The sequence below is a fragment of the Mastacembelus armatus genome, chromosome 8 (assembly GCF_900324485.2).
Source record: "Mastacembelus armatus chromosome 8, fMasArm1.2, whole genome shotgun sequence".
Lineage (NCBI taxonomy): Eukaryota > Metazoa > Chordata > Actinopteri > Synbranchiformes > Mastacembelidae > Mastacembelus > Mastacembelus armatus.
The window spans coordinates 21,527,068-21,552,083 of NC_046640.1; the positions used below are offsets into that span (position 1 = coordinate 21,527,068).

Consider the following 25,016-nt stretch of genomic DNA (forward strand, 5'->3'; position numbering starts at 1 on the left):
GGTTAAAAGTGACGTAGGCTCTAAAAGCCAAATAAAAAAGTAGATAAACAATTGAAATACTTCATATTAACTGAAAATAATCAATTAATCACTAAAGTTTCAGCTTCTACAGCTCAGGTGGTTGCATGAAACCTGATCAAACCAACCAAACATTTGCACTTCAATGGAAACAGTGTGGCAAAAATATTTAGTTTTAGAAAATTAATATCTAAATAGCCAATAGATTTAAAACCAATGTGTTTAAAATATAAGGAACACATCAGCTGCATAATCAGTGATGTTGAGGAAAAGGTAGTTGAGCTCGTCTGACAGGCTTGTGGGGGAACATCAGATAGAAAAAAAGATGGGATCCAGTGATTTAAGCCTTATTTTCCCATCATTGATATGTGTGCTTTTGATAAAACAAGCCCTCAACTCAGTGCTAAGTGCTGGGCTGTCAGCGTTTACGCAAAAACATGCATTCCCTTAATATGCAGGATCCATAAAGCAGAAAACAGATAAATAGATTTGTATCCAAAAGCCAAGTTCCTTAAAGAAACAAAAGAGGATGTAGACATATGGGGAGCACATTGGTGGCAGATCAGACCAGTTTCTTAGAGGGGCAGAGAATACAACAGGATTTAGATGTGGTAGGGGCTGTTTAGTTTCCCTTTAAAGGCGTGTCAGTTGTCTGCTTGGGAGAAAAACCTTCTTTTATACTTCGTCGCTGCTCGTGATTGACATCTCGATAGTCTGCACACATGAATGAGTGTGTGCAAGCCATTTGTGAAGTACAGCACCAAATATGCACACAGAGTCCTACACACTCTTCCACTGTAGTGGTTTGCAGAGAGACGTTTGTCCTGTGATCCTGCTTTTTTTTTTCCACCTAGTATCTATTCTGAGGGCCGAGACCCGAGCGCACATCAAAGCCACCACCATCTGTCAGTTTCTCTCACGATTTGTCTCTCACACACTCCGTCTCTGCCCGTGGCCTGTGCACAAACCATGCACAAAGTGAAACACATTGGACTGAGTATATTATGGAAGGGATTCAGCGTGTTCTTTGATCACTGTTCATATGACAGCAGATCCTCTCCAAACCAGTGTTCAGAAACATGAGTGATTTCAGTTTTGACATTGAAGCTTTTGACGTTGACAAACTTACTGTGTTTCCTTCTCTTCTTTGACAAATAATATTATTTGAGGGCGGCACATTGCAGTGTTTAGCACCGCTGCCTCCCAGCTGGAAGGTTCAGGGTTCAAACCGTGGTCTGTACACAAAGATGGACGATGCATCACCACTTCCTGCCACTAAGCAAACATGAAGCCAGAATATCACAAATCCAGTGGCTGCTGTCTTTTCTGACTCATTTTCCAATCAGATTCTGTGCAGCGGCGTCCAGAGGTGGAGCCGCGGTGCCGGGCCACCGCTCGAAGCTGTCAATCATCTGAAATACAACTGTTTTTATAACTTTTAACATGGGGGTGCTGGGTTTGTTTGATGACCTACGCTGCCACCAGGGGGCGATCGACTTCTGGGAGCTGTCGTCCATCGTTACACATGATATAATTCTAATATAATCCATGGTGGTTTTATATTCGCCAAACTTTCCCTGAGCCTAGAAAAGGGAGTGTTATTGTAGCCGAGCGGGGCCACAGGTACGGTCGCTGATGAGCTTGTGCAACCTGCAAATCTGTTTTGGCTCATGCACAAGGCGAGAAATTTTCATGGAAGTGACTTGGCGTCATCTGAGGTCCAGGTCTCCTCAGCACATCCATGGAGCTACAGCTTATAGATCTTTCACTAAATTATTTTTAAAAGTTTCCACCATGAATCCACTGCCCTCTGGGCCAAAAAGCCACTGCAGCTGCACATCTTAATCTCATTTCTCCTCTCTCCTGCCTGTCATGTTTGCTTCATGCTCCCCTCTCCCTTCGTCTGCAGGATTTCAAAGGGACCACAGAACAAATCAGAGGCCCGTCCCTGTGCACCGATGGCCTGTCTCTCATTTCAGATGGAGATTGAAGGGCATTTCTGCTCCCAGGGCGTCACAGGCGATCAGAGGGCCTCAGTAGCACCCTCTGTGTTTCCACTGCACGGGAGCTGGACCATGACACACACCAAACATTGATCCCACCACAAGTACGTCTGCCCTGCGAGCTGCTGTCTGGTGGACGCAGTCATTGGAAAAGCCCTGAAAGCTCCGTCTGCAGCCCCCATTAGCTCAAGGTCGTGTGCGAGCGGAGCGTGTGTTTTGGGTTTGGCGTCCTTTGAAAAGATATGACAATAACAGGCTCTTGAGTTATTATGTGTTTGGAGTGCAGGAGCTTGTGTTGCTGCGTTGGAAGTTGGATGCGTCCCAGTGTTGTTTTGAGGTGCTTTGTGTTTGTTAGTCAGAGCTTACCGTAAAGTGTCTCTTTGTTTTGTGCACTCCAGCTCTGAAGTGGTCTTATGGGTCAGCTTGTCTGGCTTTCCTGGCGGAGGATGTGTGAGGCTGGAGAGTCTGAGAAAACAACAGGGAAACAGAAGATCAGTTCCAGGTTGACGGTGCGAGACGTGGCTCCAATCCTCCTGCATGTCTGTCTCCAGCTCTAGTCTTTCTAGGCCTCCATTAAGCTCCTTCAGCTTTCACATGACACAGCAATACCCATCATAAGCTGCATGACAGCATCTGGACCTGAGTGACATTTGATGTATGCGGCAGGAGTGGGAGCAGCTCCGCTCTGTGTCTCCCATTCATGTGGTGAGGGCAGGATTAAGACGTGATCCAACGGAGCAGAAGTGGAGAAGAACGAGCTCGGGTCAGATCTGCCTTGAATTAACTCAGTGTTGCAGCAGGAATAATACAATCACCTCCCCCAAAACCCCAAAATACTACTGAAGGGTAAAGTATGTGTGCCTGTGTGTGTGCTGAGCCCGGCCTGTGTCGAGGCTGCGACCAAACCGCAGGCTGGTGTCCTTTACAGAGAAGAGGGGTCTGTGTTGATGGTTCAAACACAGCTCACGGCCTCAGCTTCAAAAGGGCCCCAATCATCGCACCCACTTACAGCCAACGGCGCATGTCACTGAATGTGGACCACACTATTCATCAATTGCAGCCAGCTCAGGGGACGTCCAACAGCCCCACAAGAAGTGAGTTGTCTTCTGTTCTCACTGAACCCCCCCCCCCCAGCCTCTCAAAGCCCATCTGTAGCAGGAGGTGTGGTGTGAGGCCGCTTCCCTTTATCTTTCCTGTTGTTATCTCACCACAGCTCTGAAAAGCTCCTCATCTGTAGATTTGGCCTCCTGCAGCTTTAAAGAAAGCAGACGGTGATTTTCTCTTTTTGTTGTTTACAAAACATCCCATGCAGAGACGAAAGCCAACACTGAATGTGACGCACTCAGCGAAATGTGTGTGAATCCAGAACCTGGTTTATCTTTTTCCAAAAACCAGCTCCAGACGTTGCTGTGAGCAGAGAGAAGCTGGTGGAGCAGTGGAACCAGAGACCAGTGGACTCTTTGTTCCTTCAGAGACTGTAAACAGTGATGCTGGAGCTGGTTTTTGGAACCAGACGGGCCTCCCATTGTTGGTGAGGAAGAACCATGTGAGCCAGGTCAGCGGTGTGGCTCCCTGCTGTGTTTTTAATAGTTTTTGGACAACAATGGAGGTCTATGGCACAGACCCATAAGCTGAACCAGGTTCTGGATTCGCACACACTCATTGTTGTTGTCAGTCTCTGGATGGGATTTGGACTCTCAAAACAAAATTCATGGCCTGATCATTGAACATTCTCACTTTTCTCTCCACTCCCACATCAGGCTAATCGAAACGCCGTTGGGACACATACGAGTCCATGACCTTTCCTTCCTCCTTGCTGTCTCTTGGTAAGTGAACTGAGTCTAACTGGAGCTGATTTAGTGTCATCTGTGTCTGATGTGACCATGGGGTATCAGTTAAGCTCTTGTGTCTGTTTGGTATCCAAGTGACACAACGTGTGTTAAGGTTGTAAAAGTGAAAATAAATGACACAAATGTGGCGACCATATTTAGAATTCGACTGATGACAGGGAGGCGCACAAACCTGAACCAGACCACACAACATCATCCAAGTCACACTCCTCCTCCTCCTCCTCCTCCTCCTCCTCCTCCTCTTCCTGCTTCTTCTTCTTCTTCTTCTCTCCAGTCCCTGTCCATGAGAGGACTTCCTCTTCGTCACATCTGGACAGGCCTGGGGTCAGGTCGTCCCAGCGTGACCAGATGAAGGGTGGCGCTCATGCTGCTTGAGTCGAGCCTCTCTTGAACCGTTTTTGGAGATGGGACATGTGGCTGTTTGAGTGTGTGTGTGTGTGTGTGTGTGCGTGTGTGTGTGTGCGTGTGTGTGTGTGTGTCCGCTGGAGCCCTAAGCTCAGCAGCTGTGTGTGATTCTTTCCTGTTGCACTTTTCCCATCTGTCCCAACACCTTGTCCCATGTGGTGGAGACACTGGTCAGGCTATGGATGTAAGATGGTGATGAAGGCAGATGATACACAGCAGACCTTCAGCACTTAACATTCAGGAGAATAAAATAATATCTGTAGTATTTTATTTATAGTATTACTGCAAATATACATTTTTGATGTTGTGCAAAGGTACTTTAGATTTAGTGACTCCCAGTAATACATCAAATAATATAATAAATCATAATAATGATGAAATTGAAACTATATATTCACATATTCTGTAGGCTGTAACACACAATGTTACATTAACTGAAATTAATAGACATTAAATATAAATAAAAATAATAAAAGAATAGTCGACTGTATAATCATCACTAAAAGTAATTGATGAGCTGTAGTAGATAAATGGTTAAACTAGTGAGCTAAACACAGGATATGTTAACATAGCCAACAAACATGAATAAATTGTCAATATGAGTAAAAATAATATAATAGCTGTCAATGTAAATAATATAATAATGGATTAGTGCTTTAACCAATTAAACTAGTTAGTTAAAAGCAATAGATAAATGGCTTCTATAGATAAAAGTGGTGCAGCCAGAAGTGAAAGATTAATAAACCTGACCAGTCCTAAATATTGACAGTATGAAATGTAATAATCTTAATTATTCCCAGATTAAAAATCAAGTGCAGTGATCACGATATAATGAGTTTAGGGCTGTGGGTCTGTAAAAGATAAACTTTTAATTTTCTTTAAGAAGTGTTGATTAAATCAAAGCCTGTATGTTGGACATTTGGTCTGTTTTGAAGTGACGTTTTGTGCAGTTTGATAACTGATTTAAATAGTCGGTAAATAAAACAAACATCCTGTGATTACATTTAGTTTTTCAGGACGTTCTGGGCAGTTTGTTGCATAACTGTAAACTGGACACACACACACTGGCCCTCATAGTCGGACAGGCCAGGCTCCATAAACAGCTGCAGACACACACACACACACACACACACACACACACACACACACACTCGCACTGGGAAGGAGCATGAAAACAGCACTAATGGGAAAAAGATGAGAGGGCTCTCAGCGAGCACAGCCAGCGAGGGGAGGAGAGCGCCGGCCGTGAGACGCTCACCAAGAGCCGGGGAGCAGAGAGGGAGATGATGACTGACGGCAGGCTCGGGAAAATCCTCTTCAAGTTTCAGCTTGAATTTTACACCCTGGATCTACGGTGCTTATTTTAAAATCTCTGTCTCTCATGGATCACGTTTGTTTCGTTTTTGTGAGTTTATCTCGAATTTTGCAAAATTATTTACACACATTAAGTTGCTGCTATTTTTTTTATTATTACCACTTTTGCAAAAATTTTTACCAATAAAATATTAGTAACATATGTTTAAAACATGGGCCATATTTTGTGATTTACTGTCATTTATTTATTTATTTATTTATTCATAATTTGTTAAAAATAAAATATTCCAGGACTTTTGCTTGGATTTCATCACTGATGTTTTCTGGTTTTTCTCTAATTGATGGTGAGTCCATCAGGAGCTGCTATTGACGACTGTGTTCAGAGGTTTGAGTGGTGAGATTGGCTCTTATCACTCTGCAAAGTTTGCTGTGAGTTTTGTGTAATTTTGAGCTGGTTAGTAAAAGTGTTTGTTTGCTTTTCATGTCTTCCAGCCCAGACGCCGCCATGATACCAAAAATTATTGCTGTGTCTCACAGCCGATTGCCCCGAGTCCAACGAAGAACCACGAGACCCTCGGAACCAGATTGTTACTGTGGGGGTGGAGGGGGCACAGCAGTTCACCGGTGAGTCCCTCACATGTTTGTTCAGGTTCGGCTTTAATCCACAAAGACACAAATCAGCTCTGCATCTCTGGTTTTTCTTCTCCTCACAGACCTGACAGCTGCAGGTTTGTGCTTCTGATCAGTGAAACACCACTGGTGTAAAATAACTAAAGGTATTAGTACTTTACCTGAGTATTTCCATGTTGTGCTACTTCATCCTTGGACTTCACTACATGTCAGAGTCAAACCTTGGACTTTTTCCTGCTCTACATTTATCTGATACTTCCCAAGATACCCAGCGGTATATAAAGTACTTCAAATTAGAAGTATATAAGGTAGTTAACGTCAGCTACCCAGCAGTATATAAAGTACTTCAAATTAGAAGTATATAAGGTAGTTAACATCAGCTACCCAGCAGTATATAAAGTACTTCAAATTAGAAGTATATAAGGTAGTTAACATCAGCTACCCAGCAGTATATAAAGTACTTCAAATTAGAAGTATATAAGGTAGTTAACGTCAGCTACCCAGCAGTATATAAAGTACTTCAAATTAGAAGTATATAAGGTAGTTAACGTCAGCTACCCATCGGTATATAAAGTACTTCAAATTAGAAGTATATAAGGTAGTTAACATCAGCTACCCAGCAGTATATAAAGTACTTCAAATTAGAAGTATATAAGGTAGTTAACGTCAGCTACCCAGCAGTATATAAAGTACTTCAAATTAGAAGTATATAAGGTAGTTAACATCAGCTACCCAGCAGTATATAAAGTACTTCAAATTAGAAGTATATAAGGTAGTTAACGTCAGCTACCCAGCGGTATATAAAGTACTTCAAATTAGAAGTATATAAGGTAGTTAACGTCAGCTACCCAGCGGTATATAAAATACTTCAAATTAGAAGTATATAAGGTAGTTAACATCAGCTACCCAGCGGTATATAAAGTACTTCAAATTAGAAGTATATAAGGTAGTTAACGTCAGCTACCCAGCGGTATATAAAGTACTTCAAATTAGAAGTATATAAGGTAGTTAACATCAGCTCCAACATTAAAGTGATCAACACAATAATCATCAATAATTAGAATCCAATAATATCAGATCAGAGTACTTTTACTTTGGATACTTCAAGTGCATTTGGATGATGATACTTTGGGACTTTTACTGCAGTAACACTTTGAATGCAGGACTTTTACTTGGAACAGAGGATTTTTTACACTGTGTTACTGCAGTAAAGGATCTCAGTACTTCATATACCAGCTGTATCTCCTGTGTTGTCTGTGATGTGTATCCACTGAGACTGAATAATATTTGGACAGGTGTTCTCTCATCTACATTAATGGGTCCATATACTCTCAAGGGTCCAGTGTGCAGTTTTACAAAGGCAGTATATCCCAGTGCTGGTACTGTGTACTGTAGTCCGTACTGTATGTGTAATCCCTAACAATAAAAAACTGTTTAGCACCAATTTTCCTTTACTTTTAAAGCCTTTTTTCCTGTTTCAGACAACTGTGGAGGCCACATCTGGAAGACAGATGTGGTCCCAGAGCTTGTTCTCTGCCTTTGGCTCTCTCTCCTGTTCATTCGCTGCTTCTCACTCACTCTCTCTTTCTCTTTCCCTCCCTCTCCTCTGGTTTTTTGGGAAACATGAGAGCCAGGCTAATTCTCCCTCTCCCTCTCCCTCTCCCTCTCTCTCTCTCCCACCCCAGCTGGACCACCCACATTCGGAAACGCCTAGCTGTTCCTGAGGCCGAGCTTGGAGAGCGTGGCCGAGAGAGATGTAAGGACGGTTTTAGTGTCTTTGAGTATCCATTACGTCCATGTCAAAGCCGTAAGCTGTGTGAGCAGGACAGAGGAGCTTTAATGCTCAGCTCTTATAATCACACCGCTCAGAAAACACACGTTTGAATAAAAATGTCCACGACTTGATCAAAAATGAGAATGTGGTCTGACCCACAGAGAAACAGCAGGGACACGTTTAAACAACAGCTTTTATTTACTTGGTGAACAGTAAATAAGAATCTCTGAGTTCAGTTTGCCCAGTGAAAAGGTCAGTGTCTCCACCTTCTGGGTGTTTTTAGTACTGCACCCCTTCTGTTTTAAACTAAGTAATGACATGTATTCGTCTTCTTTATGGATCACTAATCATTTATTGATTAGGATTATTTCTGTGTTGCCAGGTTGTAAAGCTCCTCCTTGTTTCATTTTAGTGTTAAAGTGTTTTTCCATTGATGATCCAGAGAAGAAGAAGGTGAAGTGGATGTAAATAAAACGTCCAATGAAATGAGACGTTTGTGCTGCAGCTCCAAAAACACTAAACACCAGAGGGAAGACAGACTAAACCTGAAGCTGAGTAAACTGAGCATCATGACAATCAGCACAGCAGCCAATGGGAAGCTCCGTTAGTTCTCAATATATCGTTGATCTCTGAAACATCGTTTATTGATTATTAGATAATAAAGTGGTTCCCACCCTGACAGAACAAACCCAACACTCAGTAACAGTAGTTTTCTCAACACAGCGACTTCAAGGTGCAATTTAATGCAAAATACATCGTGAGGTTATTTCTTATTTTGTTTTCTCTGTTTTTCTTCTCCCCACCTCAGTGGCCACTGATCCCACAGTGGTGCCCAGCATGCCTCCGAACGGCCCCCCCACAAACAGGCCGACCAGGGAGCCGAGCAAGGCCTCTCTTCTCACCAGTGTGGGCAGCCAGTATATCCAGCTCATCAGCTTCTCCCACAGGCTCCGGAGAAACGACGGCGCAGAGGCGACACTGGTCCGGGGGAAAATATCATCAATATCTACGTTCAGGTCACCTACGCTCCTCTCCGCCTCCTCCCGCTCCGCTTCCATCTCTTCTTCTGTCATGTTTTCCTCTGACGGGGAGTCATCCAACCCCTCTCCTCTTCTCTGCCTCACCAGCTCCACCTGCCTCTTCCTCACCCTCTCCTCAGCCTCCTGGTACAGGGGGCAGCTCAGGTGTTGAGCCCCGTTCTCCCTCACCGCCTGCTCCACCTTCTCCAGCAGCCCCTCCACAGTCGTGCCATCTCCCGGCTCTCCACCACGGGCTTCCAGGGTGTGGTAGCGGTCGCCACATCTTCCCACCAGCTCCAGGAGGTCCTTGCGCCAAGTGGTGAGGTATTCCTCCAGGTTCTCGTCCTCCTCCAGCTCGTCGATGTAGGTGAAGAGCACCAGGGTGTGGCTGCGGACCGCAGAGGGCCCAAACAGTTTGCTGAGCACAGCCAGAGCCTTCATCTCCCCGTCAGCCGGCTGGTTCACGGGGACACACAGCAGGAAGACGTGTGGCCCGGGGCTGGAAAGGGCGATAAAGGAGGAGATGTGCTTCCTCTGCTCCTCCGGGTTGCAGCCTGAGCCGAACCAGGGCGGACTGGAGACGACCACCACCTGCAGGGAGGTTGAAAAGGTTTTGATTTTATGTTTTACTGCAACAAAGTCGAAGCCAAGTCAGACTTTATATAGATTATACTGAATATAATAAGTGACGCGAGGCAAAGAGAAGAAATGACAATGGAAACATGTAAACAATGAGGCCAACATCATCATCATCATCATCATCATCATCATCATCATCAACATCATCTTGGTGACAGAAAACGAGTTTAGTTAAAAACAAACAGGTTTTAGTTCTAACTTTTTCAGATTAAACTGAGTCTGTGTTTGGTTTTGTGAAACCATAACTGGAATTTAAACAACGTCTTATAAATCAGTAAAACGTCTGTGCTGAAAATCCAACGTGTCAGTGACTTGTCTTGTTGACACCTCTGACCCAGGTCCCACCTGGTCCAAAGAACAGTTTTACCACCTCCTCCTACCTGTCTGCCCGCAGCCTCTCCCCTGTGTTTGCTGCACTCCTGCGGGCCTGGAGCGTCTGTGCCCTGCTCGGTGTCTTGCAGGCCCAGGATGGTGCAGACCGCCGATCTCTTCCCGGCCCCGGGTCGGCCCAGCACCACCAGCCTCAGCTCTGCCAGCGGGAATAAAGACAGTGATGTTGATATGAAACACTGCTCCATAATAAGGTGAGTGGAGTTTTTCTATGTTATTTGCACCAGGTAGAAATGTCAGGCTGCCTGTTCTTGCTGCCTGTTCTTGTTGCCTGTTCAGCGCCCTGCCCAAACTGCGCTAACCCGACACAGCTGCGACCCCGCAGAGGGTGAGACCCCGCAGCTGTGTCGGGGCACCGCAAATTAGTGTTTCACTCAGGAAAACGCCTCTTACCTGACTGTGACGCAGATGCGGACATTTCTGGTCCTGTTCTCCGCAGCGTTGCTTTGTGCTGAACCAGAACTGAAGACACTTCCTAGTTCCTGCGGACTGACTCAGCCCTGCCTCTCGTCCTGGACTAAAACTTCACCGAGTCCCCGGGAGGGGAGCACAGCTCCATCTGTTGTGGTGGCTGATGCAGGGTTTCTCAGACCGGAGACCAAGGACTCCAGGGCCCCGATGCGTCACTCCTAAACGGTTTTCTTATCGTTTCAGGCCAGAAACGCCCAGGTAGGCCTAGATCTGTATGGAGCCAGACACAGACATTTGAACTTGGGCAGTGAAAAGTCATGATATTAACAGAAAAATAGCGTTAACTAAATAACTAACTAACTATCTAACTAACTAACTAAAACTAAAAATATAATAAAATGTGTGATGAAAGAAAATGGACCAAACTATTTGAACTAAGATGCAAATTGGATTAATTTTCCTGGTTAAAGTGATGAACGTTGTACACACAGACCCGTGTGTCTCAGTTTACCTGAACTACAGTCAAAGTGAACAGTTGAACAGCTCCTTTTATTTTATTCTTATTTTATTATTTATTCTAGATTTGGAGGAAAAGCGACACATGACTGTTTATATCTGGAGGAGCCACATGCAAAGACAGAGGAGATGGATCCAGCTGCAGGTACACGCCTACACACACCTACACACACTGTGATGTGCTATGTTTAATATAAGATCGTAGGTGTGTGTTTGTGTCTCGGTGTGTCAACACTTCTCCTTCCTGACACGCCTGACTAACCTGTTGAGCCACACTGGACTGCAGCTTCAGCCCAGTGAATTGACTCTGAGGAGCCTCTGATGATTCAGTGGGAGGTTCTGTTTCCCCACTGGGCCACAGAGTGAGGCTGAGTTTAATGATCACAAGCTGTTGTGTGAACAGTGGTGGAACCTTCTTGTTCTAGTTTTCCTCTTATGTGATCAGATAATCAATCCCCCGGTTAAATGTTTCTGAAGACAGTTGACATGTCACGGAGCAAACAGACCCTGTTTCATCTGTCAGTCCACAGACGTGAGACCCAAAGTTCAGGTGCATGTGTGAATCCATGTCTCTTCATTAGAGGGTTAATGCACCGATCACTTTTCAGTTTAAGGGAAGTTCTAGTAAACAAGTACTTTTTTTTTTTTTTCTAAATGCAGTAAAATGTAGGATGAGTCTCGTCACATAAAAATGATTAGAGTTGGTTTCATATTAATATATGAAACCAACCTCCACCTCTTTATATTTAAACTCGTTTAAAACAGATCCCTATATTCTTTTGTAAAAATCTGATCAATCAAAAACATAATTGACCAGTTAATTGATTATTAATATTGTTTGTTGCAGCCCTGGTGACAAGTCTCTGTGCTGTATCTGTTAATGCTTTTGTTCAGCAGTTGACAGTGTATTGATTTGTGATCCACATTTTCTGATTATTGGTTAAAGGTTTTAAGTTTATTAGCCATATTTATTTCACTTTTTCAGACTGTTTTATTATAGAATTAGACTTTAACGCTGCAGCTAATTTTAATTAGTTTATATGATCCTGAAGTTTGTCAGTTTCCACCTTAAAATCTAAATCTATAATAAAATGTCAATTTAATTGGTTCTATCAACTTTCAATTGGAATTTGAGAAATAACTACAGTGCCACACAACTAGTGCAGTAAAAAGTAAAAGTACAAATACTGTTATTTTTCCTCACTTGTAAAACATCCTGGTTGTGAAGTTGCTGTAAATCTTGTAGTTTGAACCATGTGATGTCGGCAGGTTGTCATTTATTCTCCAACTTTTCCTTTTGTAACTTCCTGTTTGTTTCTCTGTGCTGTACCAGACACCTGCTGCTCTTCCAGGGTTCTGCCATTTTTCTGTCGATGCTCTGAGGACAGAGGGTGTTGGAAAGCTGAATGTGATGTTCAGTCATGTAAATAAAACTGACGTGACTTTGAAAGTTTGTTTTTTCCTCCACAGGTTTTGTGTCCAGGGTTAAACTGTGGGACAAAGGCCTGACATGTGCTGCCTAAAGTTTAATGTGAGTACAAAATAATTTCTTTTTCAATGTAAGAACTGTGGCTGGTACGGTGGCTCTGAGAGGACAACACGTTGCAGCCTTTAGTAGAGACAAAACCAAAACACACTGCAGTGTTTTGAGCTCACAGGGCCACCATAGGAATAGTGTGTTAGTAATGGTAAACATTTTACCTGCCAACAAACACACATATACACTACCAGTCAAAAGTTTGGACAGTTTCTCATTCATTTCAATGGTAAAGTGTCCAAACTTTTGACTGATACTGTATTTATGTGTTGAGTGTGAATACTGTGTGTATATAGTTTATACATAGTTTATACAGATATAAAATATATGTGTATGTGTGTGTGTGTGTGTGTGTGTTGAGTAACATGTTTACAGGAGAGCTTCAGCGTTTATCAGGCTGATGAGTCCCAGCTGAAACTTTTGGGGCTGGAGTGGAAAAGTTGTGACACTCATCAGTTCTAGTTAAACATGTTACCTGCTCACTATACACACAGACATGATATAGATCTGTCTCTTCTGCTTCTGATCACCCACTGTGATCAGCTCATATTTTACTGGTCACAGTTTAGACAGGGTTACACTCACTTTTAAAAGTTTACAGTACAATTACTAAATGCTGTATCCACAGTAAAATATCAAATGTATAAAACATTAAGGCCTAACAGTACTTTTTACACGGTGAAAGAAAGAAAGAAGCAGGCATCAAATATATTACATCATGTTGAGGAGCAGAAGATGACTTACAATAAAAAAAAGTCCACTGTGTAGACACTTAAATGCACACACACACACACACACACACACACACACTCATACAACAACACACTGTACAGTAAGAGCAAAACTGTAACTGACATGTCGACAAAAAAAAAAAAAAAAAATCAGCATGTTCAGCACATTTTAAAAAATATGACAATTAAGAAAATTATGTTTTAAAAAAATACACTTTAAAAACATGATGCTGGAAATATCAAAGTTGACTTCAGAGTCCAGGGTTGTACCGATGACTTTACTCACAGCCCGGGCATGATGTAGGCGATGTTGTCCAGGGTGTTTGCCTGAAACAGGAGAAACAGATACTTGTTAGAAAAGTACAACAACAGATATGTCCAGTGTTCTTCCTCACCAACAATGGGAGGCCCGTCTGTTTCCAAACACCAAAGCTAAACACTGACAGTAATTCTCTTCATACGTTTCCTACAGTACTGTACCAGGACGGTGCGAGGACACCCGTTGAGCTGTGGGATCTGTGCTGTGAGACAGGTCAGGGGTCCCAGCGCACACAGGATGGAGTCGAGGAGAACAGACAGGCTCCCGGAGACGGCGACCATCCCCTGACACAACGAAACATCAGTAACACAACTCTGTTACTCCGCTGCAAGGTATGAGACATCCTACAGTCAAATATGTGAGAGGCAAAGGTACTTTTGTTTGAAGGTGCTCGGCAGGTTTCGTTTTAAATGCTAATGAATCTACACTCAGACATTTTGCATATTTACAAAAAGCAGGAAGGTGTTGACTCGCTGATCTGTTCTAAATGACTGAGCTGTAAATGTGTTTAGAAATGTGGGAACTCACTTCTGTTTCCTGCAGTCGGTGTCCAATCAGGGACAGGGACTCTCCGAGAAGCTGCAGGTGAGCCGCCGCATCGATGGGGTCCACATCTGGGACTCGTGCTGGAGACAGCGACACGGTACCTGGAGTTCTGTTCGGCGACACCATCGCTGTCCCTGTTCCCACAACTATTGGGACATAACACAACAGGTATGAGATCGATGAGTGGAGGGCAGAGATATAATAAAGATTTTTCTCTCCAAAGTTGGAAATACCTTTGCTCTTGGTCTCACTGGAGCTTTTGTGTTTGATTGTTGTGGCCTCAGCTTTGTTCTGTTTGTGCTGCAGGTACTGAGCTTTCTGCCTCCAGACCTGATCACAGGAACAAAGAAACACAGCTTCAGTGCATCGCCGCAACTTTAGGGCTACACAAGCCTGAACCAGTTCTGTCTCAGAGATGTTCAGAGCTTTGGTTAGAAGAAGAAACAGAACCAGGAGACAGACTGAAACACATCTGAAGTAGAGCTGCTGAGGTTTTTCCAATGCACGCTAAGGAGGAGGAGAAAACCAAAAACACTCACCAGTTTGTCTTTCTCAGGCATCGCCTTCCACACCTCCGCCAGCTTTTTGCTTAGTTCACCAAAGACTGTAGAGCAGAGGAACAAACATGAAGCGGTTTCTTCCATAATATTCACAGGACAATGTGCAGCGACTGTCGGTATTTACCCACCTAATCCCGGCTGCTCTGCGTTGATGTTGACCCTGTACTCCTTACAAAACACCTGATATGCTGTTGTGTTCTTCTTCTTTGGCTAAAGACAAAAGAAAGAAACTAGAAATCAATAATTTTCTAACTAATGAACTTCAGCTAACAAATAAAAATACATAACTGAACAGTCCCACCTTGTCTTTGTCCTTCTCGTGTTTTTCTCGATCTTTCTCCTCCTTCTTCTTCTTCTCTGTTGCTCCATCACTGCCCTGGTGGGGGTGTGGAGGGACAGGGGTGCCCATGGCATACATGGGACCCACAGCGCTGTGGCTGACGGTGGGATGGGAGTGGCTATGTCTCGACGAGTCTGAACAGAAACACGGGAAGAAAAAGTCCATTATGACAAAGTGAACATGTAAATGAAACACTTGAGTAATGTACAGACATTACTTTGGTCCATGACTCTGGGCTCAGAGAAGAAACTGCTCTTATTTTGGTAGGACACTGGAAACAGAAATGCTGATTCAGCCGTTGAATGAAAAAGTTTCTGCTGTCTAAAAATAAACAAATTGTTCAAAATGCACATTGTCCGATTGTTTTTTTATAGAATTGTGTGTTGACATGAAATTAATGCCTTACTGTGATATGTGATAAAAATCTGCTGAACATTTTCCTTTAGTTTAGATATTAAAACCTTATTAATTTTCACTACAGGAAACATATACTGTGGTAAAGTTTTATTGCATTAGTGTAGTATCTGGGGAGAGTTTTGCTTCAATATAATATGTGATTAAATTAATTCCTTATTATAGTATGTGGTACATTTTTGCTTTATGTGACAAAATATAGTCTCCTTGTTTAAATATAGAATTTTCTCTTGCCTTAGATTCTGTCTTATGGATTTGGAAGTCTGTTTTTAATGTTACTGATGATTTTAACAGTGAACTCACCTCCAAATCCTTTGCTGTGCTTCTTATCTTTCCCACTTTTATCCTTGTCTCTGTCTTTCTCTTTGTCCTTTTTCTTCTTGCTTTTCTTGCTCTTCTTCTTCTTCTTAGACAAGTGTGTGTATGAGTCATCAATAACTAGTTCACCCGCCTCCAGCTCGCCCCCAGATGAGGAGCTGTCATCTCCCATGCCACCGCCATAATGACCTGTTTAACAGAGGACACAGCAATGAATGTTTGTAAGAACAAATCTTTTCATCCAGGAGATGGGTCGAAGACCTGCCACAGGTTAAAGAAACTAAAAGGTGCAATATGTAAAATGTCAAAAACTTAGCACCATCTAGTGGTGAGACTGCAGAACACAACACTCCTCCCAACCCATTTCTAGGTGCGATGGAAGGTACAGTGGCTGTCACCTTTGTTACGCCCCAGCCTAGGGGTTGCCGGAGCGTAACACGATTGTGGAGTTTTCCTCCAAACCTCTTCCACTCTCAACAATCGTGTTACGCTCCGGCAACCCCTAGGCTGGGGCGTAACATAGATTTGGGGGCTCGTCCGGGATATGAACCCGGGACCTCTCGCACCCCAAGCGAGCCCGTGGGTTGGACTTCCGGGATTGGTCCAACACTTCCCGGAAGGACTATAAGAAGCCCACGGGCTTCCTACGTCCACGCCCACTCCATCCTCCGTCACACCCACACACATACACACGTAATGGGGAGGGTCAATAACACATAACCACACACACAATGACCCCTAGGGTCATAACACCTTTAAAACAAAACCTGATTTCTACAGCAGGGATGCAATGTGAAAGAAGACCCACTCCTGATGTAGATTTAAAAGTCTCATTCTAAGATTAAGAAAATGCAACGTGACTACACTCCAACGACAAGATATTTATGAATAACATATTCCATCACTCTAAATATTGCACACTGAGTCTAACACACTGTGGCATTCTTTCTCTTTGCTTTTCCTCTTCACCTGGAGAGTCTGGAGACTGTGCTGCTGTTCCATCTTTGCCACTTTACATAACCAACAAGTAATTACTATCAGTGGAAAAACAAACTGTCGATTTATCTTTAAAAAATAGTATGTATTTACATTTTTACGTGACACATTATAATGTGCATGCACCCCAGCAATACATGGCTGACAGAAAAATAAGCGTCATGAACAGGCGTCTCTTACCTTCCACCTCCACCTCTTTCCCCACTACAGGCAGTGGGTCTCGACTCTGCTGTAGCTTCTTCTTGGGCGACTTGGAGAGCTGCATCCTGTCTCTGTCCTTCTCCTTCTTCACTGTTCCTTTAGATGAGTGTGGCGTAAACGGGAAGGTCTCCCCTTCCTCTTTCTCTGGTGACATGATGAGCTTCATCTTCAGCCCGTCCGCCTCACGCAGCGTCAGGGGCTCCTCTTTGGGGGCACCGCCATGGAACAGAGATGACTTTGAGGAAGAGGAGGAGTGCTTCTTGGAGGAGGAAGATGATGATGATGTAGATGCAGGGTGGGAATGAGAAAAGGTTTGGCTCCCTTTGCTACCACCAGCACTGTTGCTGCTGCTCTCACGTTTGCGGTCCTTAGAGGAATGCGAGGAGAAGGAAGGGTAGGAGGGTTTCTTGTGCAGGTGAGTGCTAGGGTCTGAACCTGTGGCCAGGGGAGAGGTAATAGCCTGCAGGAGGCCCATCGCTGTATCTGTTGAGGATGGGGAAGACAGAGGCGGCGAGCGGTCTGCAGACTTGTGCTTTTTCTTATGGGGAGGTGGACCTGAACCATCATGGTCTGGCACAGGGAAGCATGCACAAGGGAAAAATGAAATGTGATGCTGCTGCAGGGTCAAATTTTGTGAAATTGTCAGATTACTGCAGTAAACAAGCTCTCACCTCTGTAGTAATATTCATCACTGTGTTTCTTCTTCTTTTTGTGCGAGTCTCCTCCCAGCAGGAAAAGTTCTGAGTCCTACAGGACACAATCGTTTTACCAATTTCGAGGTTAGAGTTCAACATCTTTATAAGGTAAAATAAATCCAAATAAGCAGCAAAATATATTACAAGTTTTCTGTGATATTGAACTCTGAAGTAAAGTCGTTGTGGACAGGTTTAGTACCTTGGGACGTTTCTTGGAAGACTTTCGGACCTGAGCAGCGATCTCTTCCTCCTCTCTCAGCAGATCCTTGTACGACCTCCTCTTCTCTCTCTGGCTACGACCAGCAACGAGGCCCCTTTCTCCATCCATCCCCACATCTGAAACGCATGAAATTAGATCAGAATCTTTAGCTTAAATATACATAATACTACAACTGAGAATATTTGACAGCACATATTGTGGTTATTGTTACATCCGTTCAAAGTACTATTCAAATCAGTGAAGCAGCAGCTGTACTTTTTGGGAATACTTGGTATTGTGTTTCTACATTACCCATTCCTCCTTTACTCTTGACCTCCTCAAAAGCCATGATTCCTCCTTTGCCCACACGGTTAGTTGTCACAGGATGTCACTGACAACATGAATCCAGGACTATGAGCTGTTGTGAATAAACAAAGACAACTTTAACAAGCACGTTATGGTGTGAAACGTCTATGATACTAGTTGTTGTGGTTTAGTGTTACCTTGACATCAACAAAGGTCACTAACGTTGCGCCTCCAACAGCTGTTTAGGTTGCAGCAGGTATTTAGTCCCGCACTGACCAGCTCTGGAGCTGCGGGTGACAAAAGGTAAAAGTGTTTAGCGGCTGGTTGAAGAAAACAAACAACAACAATGAGTTTTCTCTCACCAACACAAACCAAAACTCTTAGCTAAACAAATTCCCGCCTACTTTTGTAGAGAGACACAAACACACCCCCTCTCCGCTCACTTTCATTCCCTAACTCCCAAACATCTCCGTCCCACCGACTCTGTGTTTAGTTGACCGGTGATAAGAGCGAAGGAAAGCCCGAGGCTTTCAGCCGCAGCTAGGCCGCGGCGGCTTCAAGTTGCGAAAAACGCATTGTCGGACATGCTTTTAACACAACTTATGTCTTAATTGTATCTGGAATGACAGAATGTGTTGTTTACAACACTGGGGATTGAAGAAATAACGTGTTTTTAAAATTTTACTACCTCTATGGGATCTCCAAATTACGCGGGTCCTGGCGCCATCTTTGATTATCGGCGAACAACAGTACGTGTGAGCAAAGGGGAGGGGCTTTGATGATGCAGCCAATCAGCATTCAGGACAGATTATAGATCTATATATTCTTCACTGGAGATGCCGTATGGGGGTTCTGTGCTGCGCCGCACGGCCGCCATATTTTTGTGTCCAGTTCAAATAGTAGCAAACACACACTAGACCTTTATGCTACTTGTTGACCTTCTAATCAATGAAATATCAAAATAAACATCCGAGAAGAACATTTGATCAATAAGTCGTTAACTTACAACATGAAGCTGTTCCACACGCGTTAGATTTAGTTTGTTACAAGTAAGTTAATCATTTACTTATACTACCATAAAGTGACTTGATGCTATGTTTTTATAAAGGTAGGTGTTATCAGTAACATGCTGTTCATTACATCAGTCAGCTGTGTGAGTTATGGTTTTTGTGTCTCTATCATATATTCAGAAAAATCCTCCTCTAGATGTTTCACTAAAGAACTACACCTGTATCAGTGTCATCCAACAATTAGCTCCTCCCACTGAACACCTGTAGTCACTCGCTGCTCTGCAAAAACCGTTTCTTTATCTGTACCTGTAAACATCTATACACTTAGATCTACCGATACCTGTATCGTCCAACAACTAGATTCTCCTACTAAACACCGTGGACACGTTTTCAGTCACAACGTGAAGGAATAAGCTGCAGAATAGTCCTAAAATTCTTATCTAATAAAAATTCACTAAAATGTAAAAAACTAAACTAAAATGTCTTTGTTTCACTAAAAATAGACAAAAACCAACACAAATCAAACGAATAGATGTCTAAATTTGAGTGTATATACATTTTTATTAAATTACTAGAACTAATTAAATCAAAATCAGGGGCCAAAGTTAAGACCAGTGTATCTCACTGCCAGGCATTATCATGGTGAATAATCACATTTCATAACCTACATGTCCAAACTGAGACATCAGTGGATGCACTTATGAAACAGAAACCCAGATGCACAGATCTTACTGTACAGAAAACATGAAAGTAGACAGTGGATTCACATGTCAATTACCAACCAAAACCAAATCAGTTTTTACAGTAAAGTTTACATACAAACTTGCAATTCAATTGAAAAGGCAAAGTGATGCAAAGATGCAGATGATAAAAAAAAAAAAAAATGAAAACTTAAATTAATTTCAGAAGAAATACACAGCAGTACTTGGAAATTTATTAGGAACTCCTGTGTCAGACCCATAAACTAATAAACTGATGCAGGGGTTCCTAATAAATTGACCGCTGAGTGTGTGCTCAGCAAACATGGCTAACAATGGCACCAAGAGAACATGTCACCACATACATGCATATTAGAGAACAACCTAAACTTGGTTCTAATCTGAACCCTCAAACTGCCCACGATAAAGGTGTCTAACTAAAATTTGTACGCACAACTAGACAAAGAGAAAGACACACACACACACACAAAGTTCCACTTACTTTCTGGTTAGCATCTGTTCCACAAGCTTCCTGTTCTCAGTGTATTTCGCTTTTCGAGGTTTCATTAATCAGATAACACCTAATGTGATTTTTCAGACCATAAGCTAAATGTAAATCTTCACCACAGCACAGGCCATAAAACATTTGAACTAAAACACAGTATTTTTGTTGGCACATTAGTCTTTCGTCAGAGCCGTCTGTTCAACGGTAACATCACTGTCTAGGTAAAAATGAAAAGGACGTCAAATGCAAAGTACAGTATTACTGCAGATAAACATTTAGTGGTTTGGGAAAATGGCAGAAAACCCCAGATTTCACTTGTCAAGCTGGTGGAGCAGAGACTTGCATAAAAAAGAGCAGGATCTCTGTGCACTTTATCTTCTACCTATCCCCCAAGTTCTGTTTCTGCAGACTGAGTGATGTAAAACTAGCCAATAAATCCGTCACCTCGTCCACCTGAAAAGAAGAAACGCATAAAACATCTAGGTAAATGGAGAAGAAGTCATCAATATATGCATATTAAAAACATGCAGATCTCAGACCAATCACATCCGAGACCTTGTTTTGATGCACGTTGAGAATCTGAGGCTCATTCCTTGAGCAGCAGCTCTCACCTGCTCTTTGGTGCGTGTGTGCTGCAGCTGTGTGGAAATGTGTTCCAGCCTCTCTGTAGCCTCGCTCTGGCCCATCAGGTTCAGGTATTCCCGCAACATTTGAATAATCTACGATGGAAGGTCTCAGGTAAAAATCTTTGGCAATACAGGCACAGTTCAAATCTCACTGAGCCAGGTGAGAAAACACACACCTGTGTGACTTCCCCTCTCAGGGTTTCTAAGCTGCGTGAATCTCCCTCCTGCAGGATGTTGAGCTTGGAGCGTGCTAGGTGCAGTGGGGTCCTGCCTGCACGGTCCAGGGCATCCACACGGGCTCCTGTACACCAACAACACAAACATGGCCGTTACACAGGATTCTTCAACAACTACGTCTTTTAAACATGGATCAGGTTTTAATGGTGTTGACCAGAACATTATGTTTCTAATTTCTATCATTTCTAATCACGTAGGGAACACGGATTAGCAAACACTTGTTTGCAGATGACATGGTCATGTGGAAGCAGGTTGGAACGGGTGGAGGGAAGTGTCAGGTGTGATGTGTGACAAAAGAGTGTCAACAAGAATGAAAGGAAAGGTGGACAAGACAGTGGTGAGACCAGCAATGTTGTCTGGTTTAGAGACAGTGGCACCGAGACAAAGACAGGAGGCAGAGCTGGAGGTAGCAGAGCTGAAGATGTTGAGGTTCTCTCTGGGAGTGATGACGATGGACAGGATCAGGAATGAGGACATCAGAGGGACAGCTCATGTTAGATGTTTTGGAGAAAAAGCCAGATTGAGATGGTTTGGACATGTTCAGAGGAGGGACAGTGAATACATTGGTAAAAGGATGCTGAGGTTAGAGCTGCCAGGAAGGAGGCCTAGAGGAAGACCAAAGAGGAGGTTCTTGGATGTAGTGAAGGAGGACATGAGGATAGTTGGTGTGGGTGAGGAGGATACAGAGGATAGGGTTAAATGGAGGCAGATGATTGGCTCCCTGAAGGGAGCAGCCCAAAGGAGAAGAAGAAGAAGGAGGGAACACGGGTACAACTTGTGCATATTTGCTACTGGAAGGGATTTACCAAAACATGCACTTGACAACATCTGGTAAATTATACTTCAGAAATAAAACACTCCGACTCATAAAACGATTAACAGTGTTTAACAGTGTTTAACAGTGTTTAACAGTGTTTAACAGGTCTAAGAGCATCACTCCCAGCGTGTTGACGTCTGCTTACCTCCTCTCAGTAACGTGGTGATCACAGGCACATGGTTGGTACAGGCCGCTGCACAAACACATGGTGACATGGGCACAAGGGGGTTTAAACCACAAACATCTTAACGTCATTCTGCAGTAAAATCTGTACAACAGCTGCACAGCTCTGTGTCAGAGACAGACAGACCACAGAGCTGCAGGTTTCTAGGTGATGGTTCTTACCCAGGTGGAGGGGGGTATTTCCCAGACTGTCTCGCTGGTTGGGGTCAGCTCCGTGGCTCAGCAGCAACTGCACTACAGGCATAAGAAAATTAACAGGTGTTAAACTTTCATCTCAAGTGTCGCCATAATCCAAAGTGCATGAAGGCAGGAGGTCTGTCCATTATGTCATTAGATCGTTCCAGCTGTTTGGTCTGTTACAGATGTCAGAGACTTGGTTACATTAAAAACTGTGGATTTTCAGACCAAAACACTTTTTTTTTTTTTTAGACATTCACGATGATATTTCTATAATGTTTAAGATGAACTTCAGGATTAGTTTAATCTTTTGTCTCAGTAATGTAATATGTCGTCATCTCATCAACAAATGCCACGTGAAGGGTCAAATATTTCTCATTCTTACATTTTAGCTTAAAATCACAAGTAGAAATAGAAATGTTATTTGTTTTGACATTTCTTTCATTAAAAATGTCCCAAAACTGAACAAAGGCTGCTGTTTTCTTTTTCCACATTATCCATCCATCCATCATCTAGACCCCCTTAGACCTAACCAGGGTCCCAGGGATCAGCTGGAGCCTATCCCAGCTCTCTTTGGGTGAAAGGCAGGGGTCCACCCTGGACAGGTCCCCAGTCCATCACAGGGCCACATAGAGACAAACAACCTCACACACTCACACTCACTCCTATGGGCAATTTAGAGTCACCAATCAACCTGACATACATGTTTTTGGACTGTGGGAGGAAACCAGAGTACCTGGAGAAAACCCACACAAGCACAGGGAGAACATGCAGACTCCACACAGAAAGGCCCCTGATGGGTTTCAGACCAGGAACCTTCTTGATGTGAGGCAACAGTGCTAACCACTGATCCACTGTGCTGCCCTCTGTACTTCGGGTATTTAGCCTTTTAGTTCGAGCTGTGGGCCTGAATGTTGTCACCGACCTACCGATGCTCTCGTTGCCGTTGCAGGAAGAGAAATGCAGAGCTGTCCTTCCTTTGTCATCTGCTGCACACGGGTCGACGTCGTCCTGCAGGAGCTTTCGAACTGAACAAGCACAACTTTATTAGTAAAACGTGGGCGTCTCATACAGTGAATGAACTGTGTTGTACTGCATCAGCTCCACGTCCACACCTGTGTCGATGTCGTTGCTGTTCGCTGCGTCTCTCAGTCGTTTCACAGCTGTGGAGACAAGAAAATGTTCTTATTGTGAAGGGAAGAACTGAGCAGCGGCTCCAACACCTGGTCAGGTGAGACCACATTGAGACCACATTGAGACCACATTGAGACCACATTGAGACCACATTGAGACCACACAGACCAATGAGAGTCTGCTTATCAGAATTTCACTTCTTTTTTTATTACTCATTGGATTTTTATTTTATTTCTATTATTATGTTTTCCAGACTCATTGATCAATAAATTCCTGTTTTCATTTTTCCTTCAAAATAAAAGCATTTTGTCAGTAGAGTCCAATCATTACTGACACACGTGTCTGACCCACATCAGATCACTCTTTATTCTGCTCCACATCCAGGAACCGGCTCTTACCGTAAATGTCTTTACCGAGAGGACCGAGGTTCCTCGCGGCCCGGTGGTGCCTTCTGGCCCGGTTCCCCGTCACCTTTCCCAGTTTGCTGGAAACACCACGGGCGCCGACCTCCGCCCGTCCCGGTTCCCACAGCAGGTGCAGATACCGGAGTTCTCTGTCGTCTCTCGGTCCGACCCGACCCAGCACCACTTTGCCCTCACCGATCCCGCTCATCCCGAACCCGACAGAAGCGGAGTCCCCGTCCTCCATCCGTCCCCCGTCCGCCGCCGCCCGAGCTTCATCTTCGGGTCCGGGCTCCAGCGTGTACTCCCCCTCGGAGCTGGACCGGTCATGGTCCGACGCCGTAGCAACGATTGGGCTCCACCCGTCCATGCGGTACCGGGACTTCTGCAGCCGGGTTTCCTCGTCACACAACGTTTGTTCTCCTACCGAAGCGAACAGAAAGTAAAGCCGTGATTAACACCGGGGCTCGGCTGTGAATGTGGCCTCTGCTCGGTCCGGGTCCCCTGGAGCCATCGCACGGCGCGTTGGCACAGACGCTGCCCGTTTAACGACGCTCCATCCGGGGGCGTTTCACGGGTCTTGACGGGAGACTGAGCAGCAAAATGTCTCGTTTAGCGTCTTCCGGTTCATCGGCAGCAGAAATAAAAGGCACGCCCATTGGACAATCCGCAACCTCAGAAGGCAAACGACCAATCAGATTCCACGTTGCTCGGAACAGAACAGTTCTGTTAATTTTCCACATTTTTATGTTTATTTATGATTTAAAATATGTTTTTATGCTCAGGTCTGACTGTGTCATCTGTTAAACTACTAAACTCAAGTGACTTATATCATTTTTCCAGCTTGTGTGTATCATTTACATTCATTTTGGTTTGTTTTATATGTGTGTGTGTGTGTGTGTGTGTGTGTGTGTGTGTGTGTCCTACTGCTGATTACCTGGATCAGGTGTGTTAGGGGCCCTTGAGGAGCAGCCCAGTCCTGCTCGAACCCAAACCCAGTTTCTAGAGTTTAGTCTGTTTGCAGCCCGGCGTCTGTGCCTGTTTGGTTTGAGAAACATCAACCTGCACGTGCACTTACTAAACACAGTGATCAATCA

The 25,016-nt window shown here is 43.8% G+C and overlaps 3 protein-coding genes and 2 long non-coding RNA genes across 6 annotated transcripts in view; 2 read left to right on the top strand and 3 right to left on the bottom strand.

The window, feature by feature from the left end:
- The window catches only part of LOC113140773 (uncharacterized), a 47,762-nt gene extending 38,896 nt beyond the window's left edge, over positions 1–8,866 (top strand). Inside the window, exons 5-9 of one of the 2 annotated variants that reach the window (XR_004463134.1) lie at positions 3,782–3,847; positions 6,083–6,214; positions 6,304–6,366; positions 7,906–7,976; positions 8,803–8,866. This is a non-coding gene — a long non-coding RNA (uncharacterized LOC113140773). The remainder of the gene's footprint in view (positions 1–3,781; positions 3,848–6,082; positions 6,215–6,303; positions 6,367–7,905; positions 7,977–8,802) is intronic. The other variant, XR_004463135.1, reaches the window with a different exon arrangement.
- Positions 8,170–10,577, bottom strand: LOC113140769 (GTPase IMAP family member 4). Its single transcript, XM_026324763.1, has 3 exons — positions 10,436–10,577; positions 10,033–10,181; positions 8,170–9,604 (listed from the first exon to the last, which is right to left on the bottom strand). The coding sequence occupies exons 1-3, from the start codon at positions 10,458–10,460 to the stop codon at positions 8,765–8,767; spliced, it is 1,014 nt and encodes a 337-aa protein (XP_026180548.1). The 5' UTR covers positions 10,461–10,577; the 3' UTR covers positions 8,170–8,764.
- Positions 10,570–14,970, top strand: LOC113140772 (uncharacterized). The gene is made up of 6 exons (XR_004463133.1): positions 10,570–10,711; positions 11,035–11,114; positions 12,440–12,500; positions 13,710–13,888; positions 14,100–14,270; positions 14,409–14,970. It is a non-coding gene; the product is annotated as an uncharacterized LOC113140772 (long non-coding RNA).
- Positions 13,044–18,901, bottom strand: hmgxb4a (HMG box domain containing 4a). Its single transcript, XM_026324762.1, has 14 exons — positions 18,820–18,901; positions 18,329–18,418; positions 18,138–18,243; positions 17,826–17,962; positions 17,603–17,678; positions 16,911–17,501; positions 15,720–15,923; positions 14,964–15,136; positions 14,791–14,872; positions 14,642–14,706; positions 14,336–14,432; positions 14,085–14,248; positions 13,718–13,840; positions 13,044–13,564 (listed from the first exon to the last, which is right to left on the bottom strand). The coding sequence occupies exons 3-14, from the start codon at positions 18,172–18,174 to the stop codon at positions 13,520–13,522; spliced, it is 1,794 nt and encodes a 597-aa protein (XP_026180547.1). The 5' UTR covers positions 18,175–18,243; positions 18,329–18,418; positions 18,820–18,901; the 3' UTR covers positions 13,044–13,519.
- Positions 18,902–19,678: 777 nt separating this feature from the next.
- On the bottom strand, positions 19,679–24,570 carry ankrd54 (ankyrin repeat domain 54). Its single transcript, XM_026325791.2, has 8 exons — positions 23,917–24,570; positions 23,500–23,547; positions 23,314–23,412; positions 22,370–22,441; positions 22,170–22,217; positions 21,147–21,271; positions 20,956–21,063; positions 19,679–20,797 (listed from the first exon to the last, which is right to left on the bottom strand). Exons 1-8 carry the CDS (start codon positions 24,287–24,289, stop codon positions 20,723–20,725), a joined length of 948 nt encoding a protein of 315 aa, XP_026181576.1. The 5' UTR covers positions 24,290–24,570; the 3' UTR covers positions 19,679–20,722.
- Positions 24,571–25,016: the final 446 nt, after the last annotated feature.

What these genes read in the sequence shown, in the direction of transcription:
- LOC113140769 (XM_026324763.1), bottom strand. Translation starts at nt 10,460, where the DNA reads ATGTCCGCATCTGCGTCACAGTCAG. An exon ending in CGCATCTGCGTCACAGTCAG is followed by an intron (nt 10,182 to 10,435) that starts GTAAGAGGCGTT and finishes TCCCGCTGGCAG; the next exon opens with AGCTGAGGCTGGTGGTGCTG. An exon ending in GAGAGGCTGCGGGCAGACAG is followed by an intron (nt 9,605 to 10,032) that starts GTAGGAGGAGGT and finishes ACCTCCCTGCAG; the next exon opens with GTGGTGGTCGTCTCCAGTCC.
- ankrd54 (XM_026325791.2), bottom strand. Translation starts at nt 24,289, where the DNA reads ATGGACGGGTGGAGCCCAATCGTTGCTACGGCGTCGGACCATGACCGG. An exon ending in CAGCAACGACATCGACACAG is followed by an intron (nt 23,413 to 23,499) that starts GTGTGGACGTGG and finishes GTGCTTGTTCAG; the next exon opens with TTCGAAAGCTCCTGCAGGAC. An exon ending in AAATACCCCCCTCCACCTGG is followed by an intron (nt 22,218 to 22,369) that starts GTAAGAACCATC and finishes GTGTTTGTGCAG; the next exon opens with CGGCCTGTACCAACCATGTG.
- hmgxb4a (XM_026324762.1), bottom strand. Translation starts at nt 18,174, where the DNA reads ATGGCTTTTGAGGAGGTCAAGAGTAAAGGAGGAATGG. An exon ending in GAAAGAGGTGGAGGTGGAAG is followed by an intron (nt 15,924 to 16,910) that starts GTAAGAGACGCC and finishes TCTGTTAAACAG; the next exon opens with GTCATTATGGCGGTGGCATG. An exon ending in TGCCTGAGAAAGACAAACTG is followed by an intron (nt 14,433 to 14,641) that starts GTGAGTGTTTTT and finishes TCCTGTGATCAG; the next exon opens with GTCTGGAGGCAGAAAGCTCA.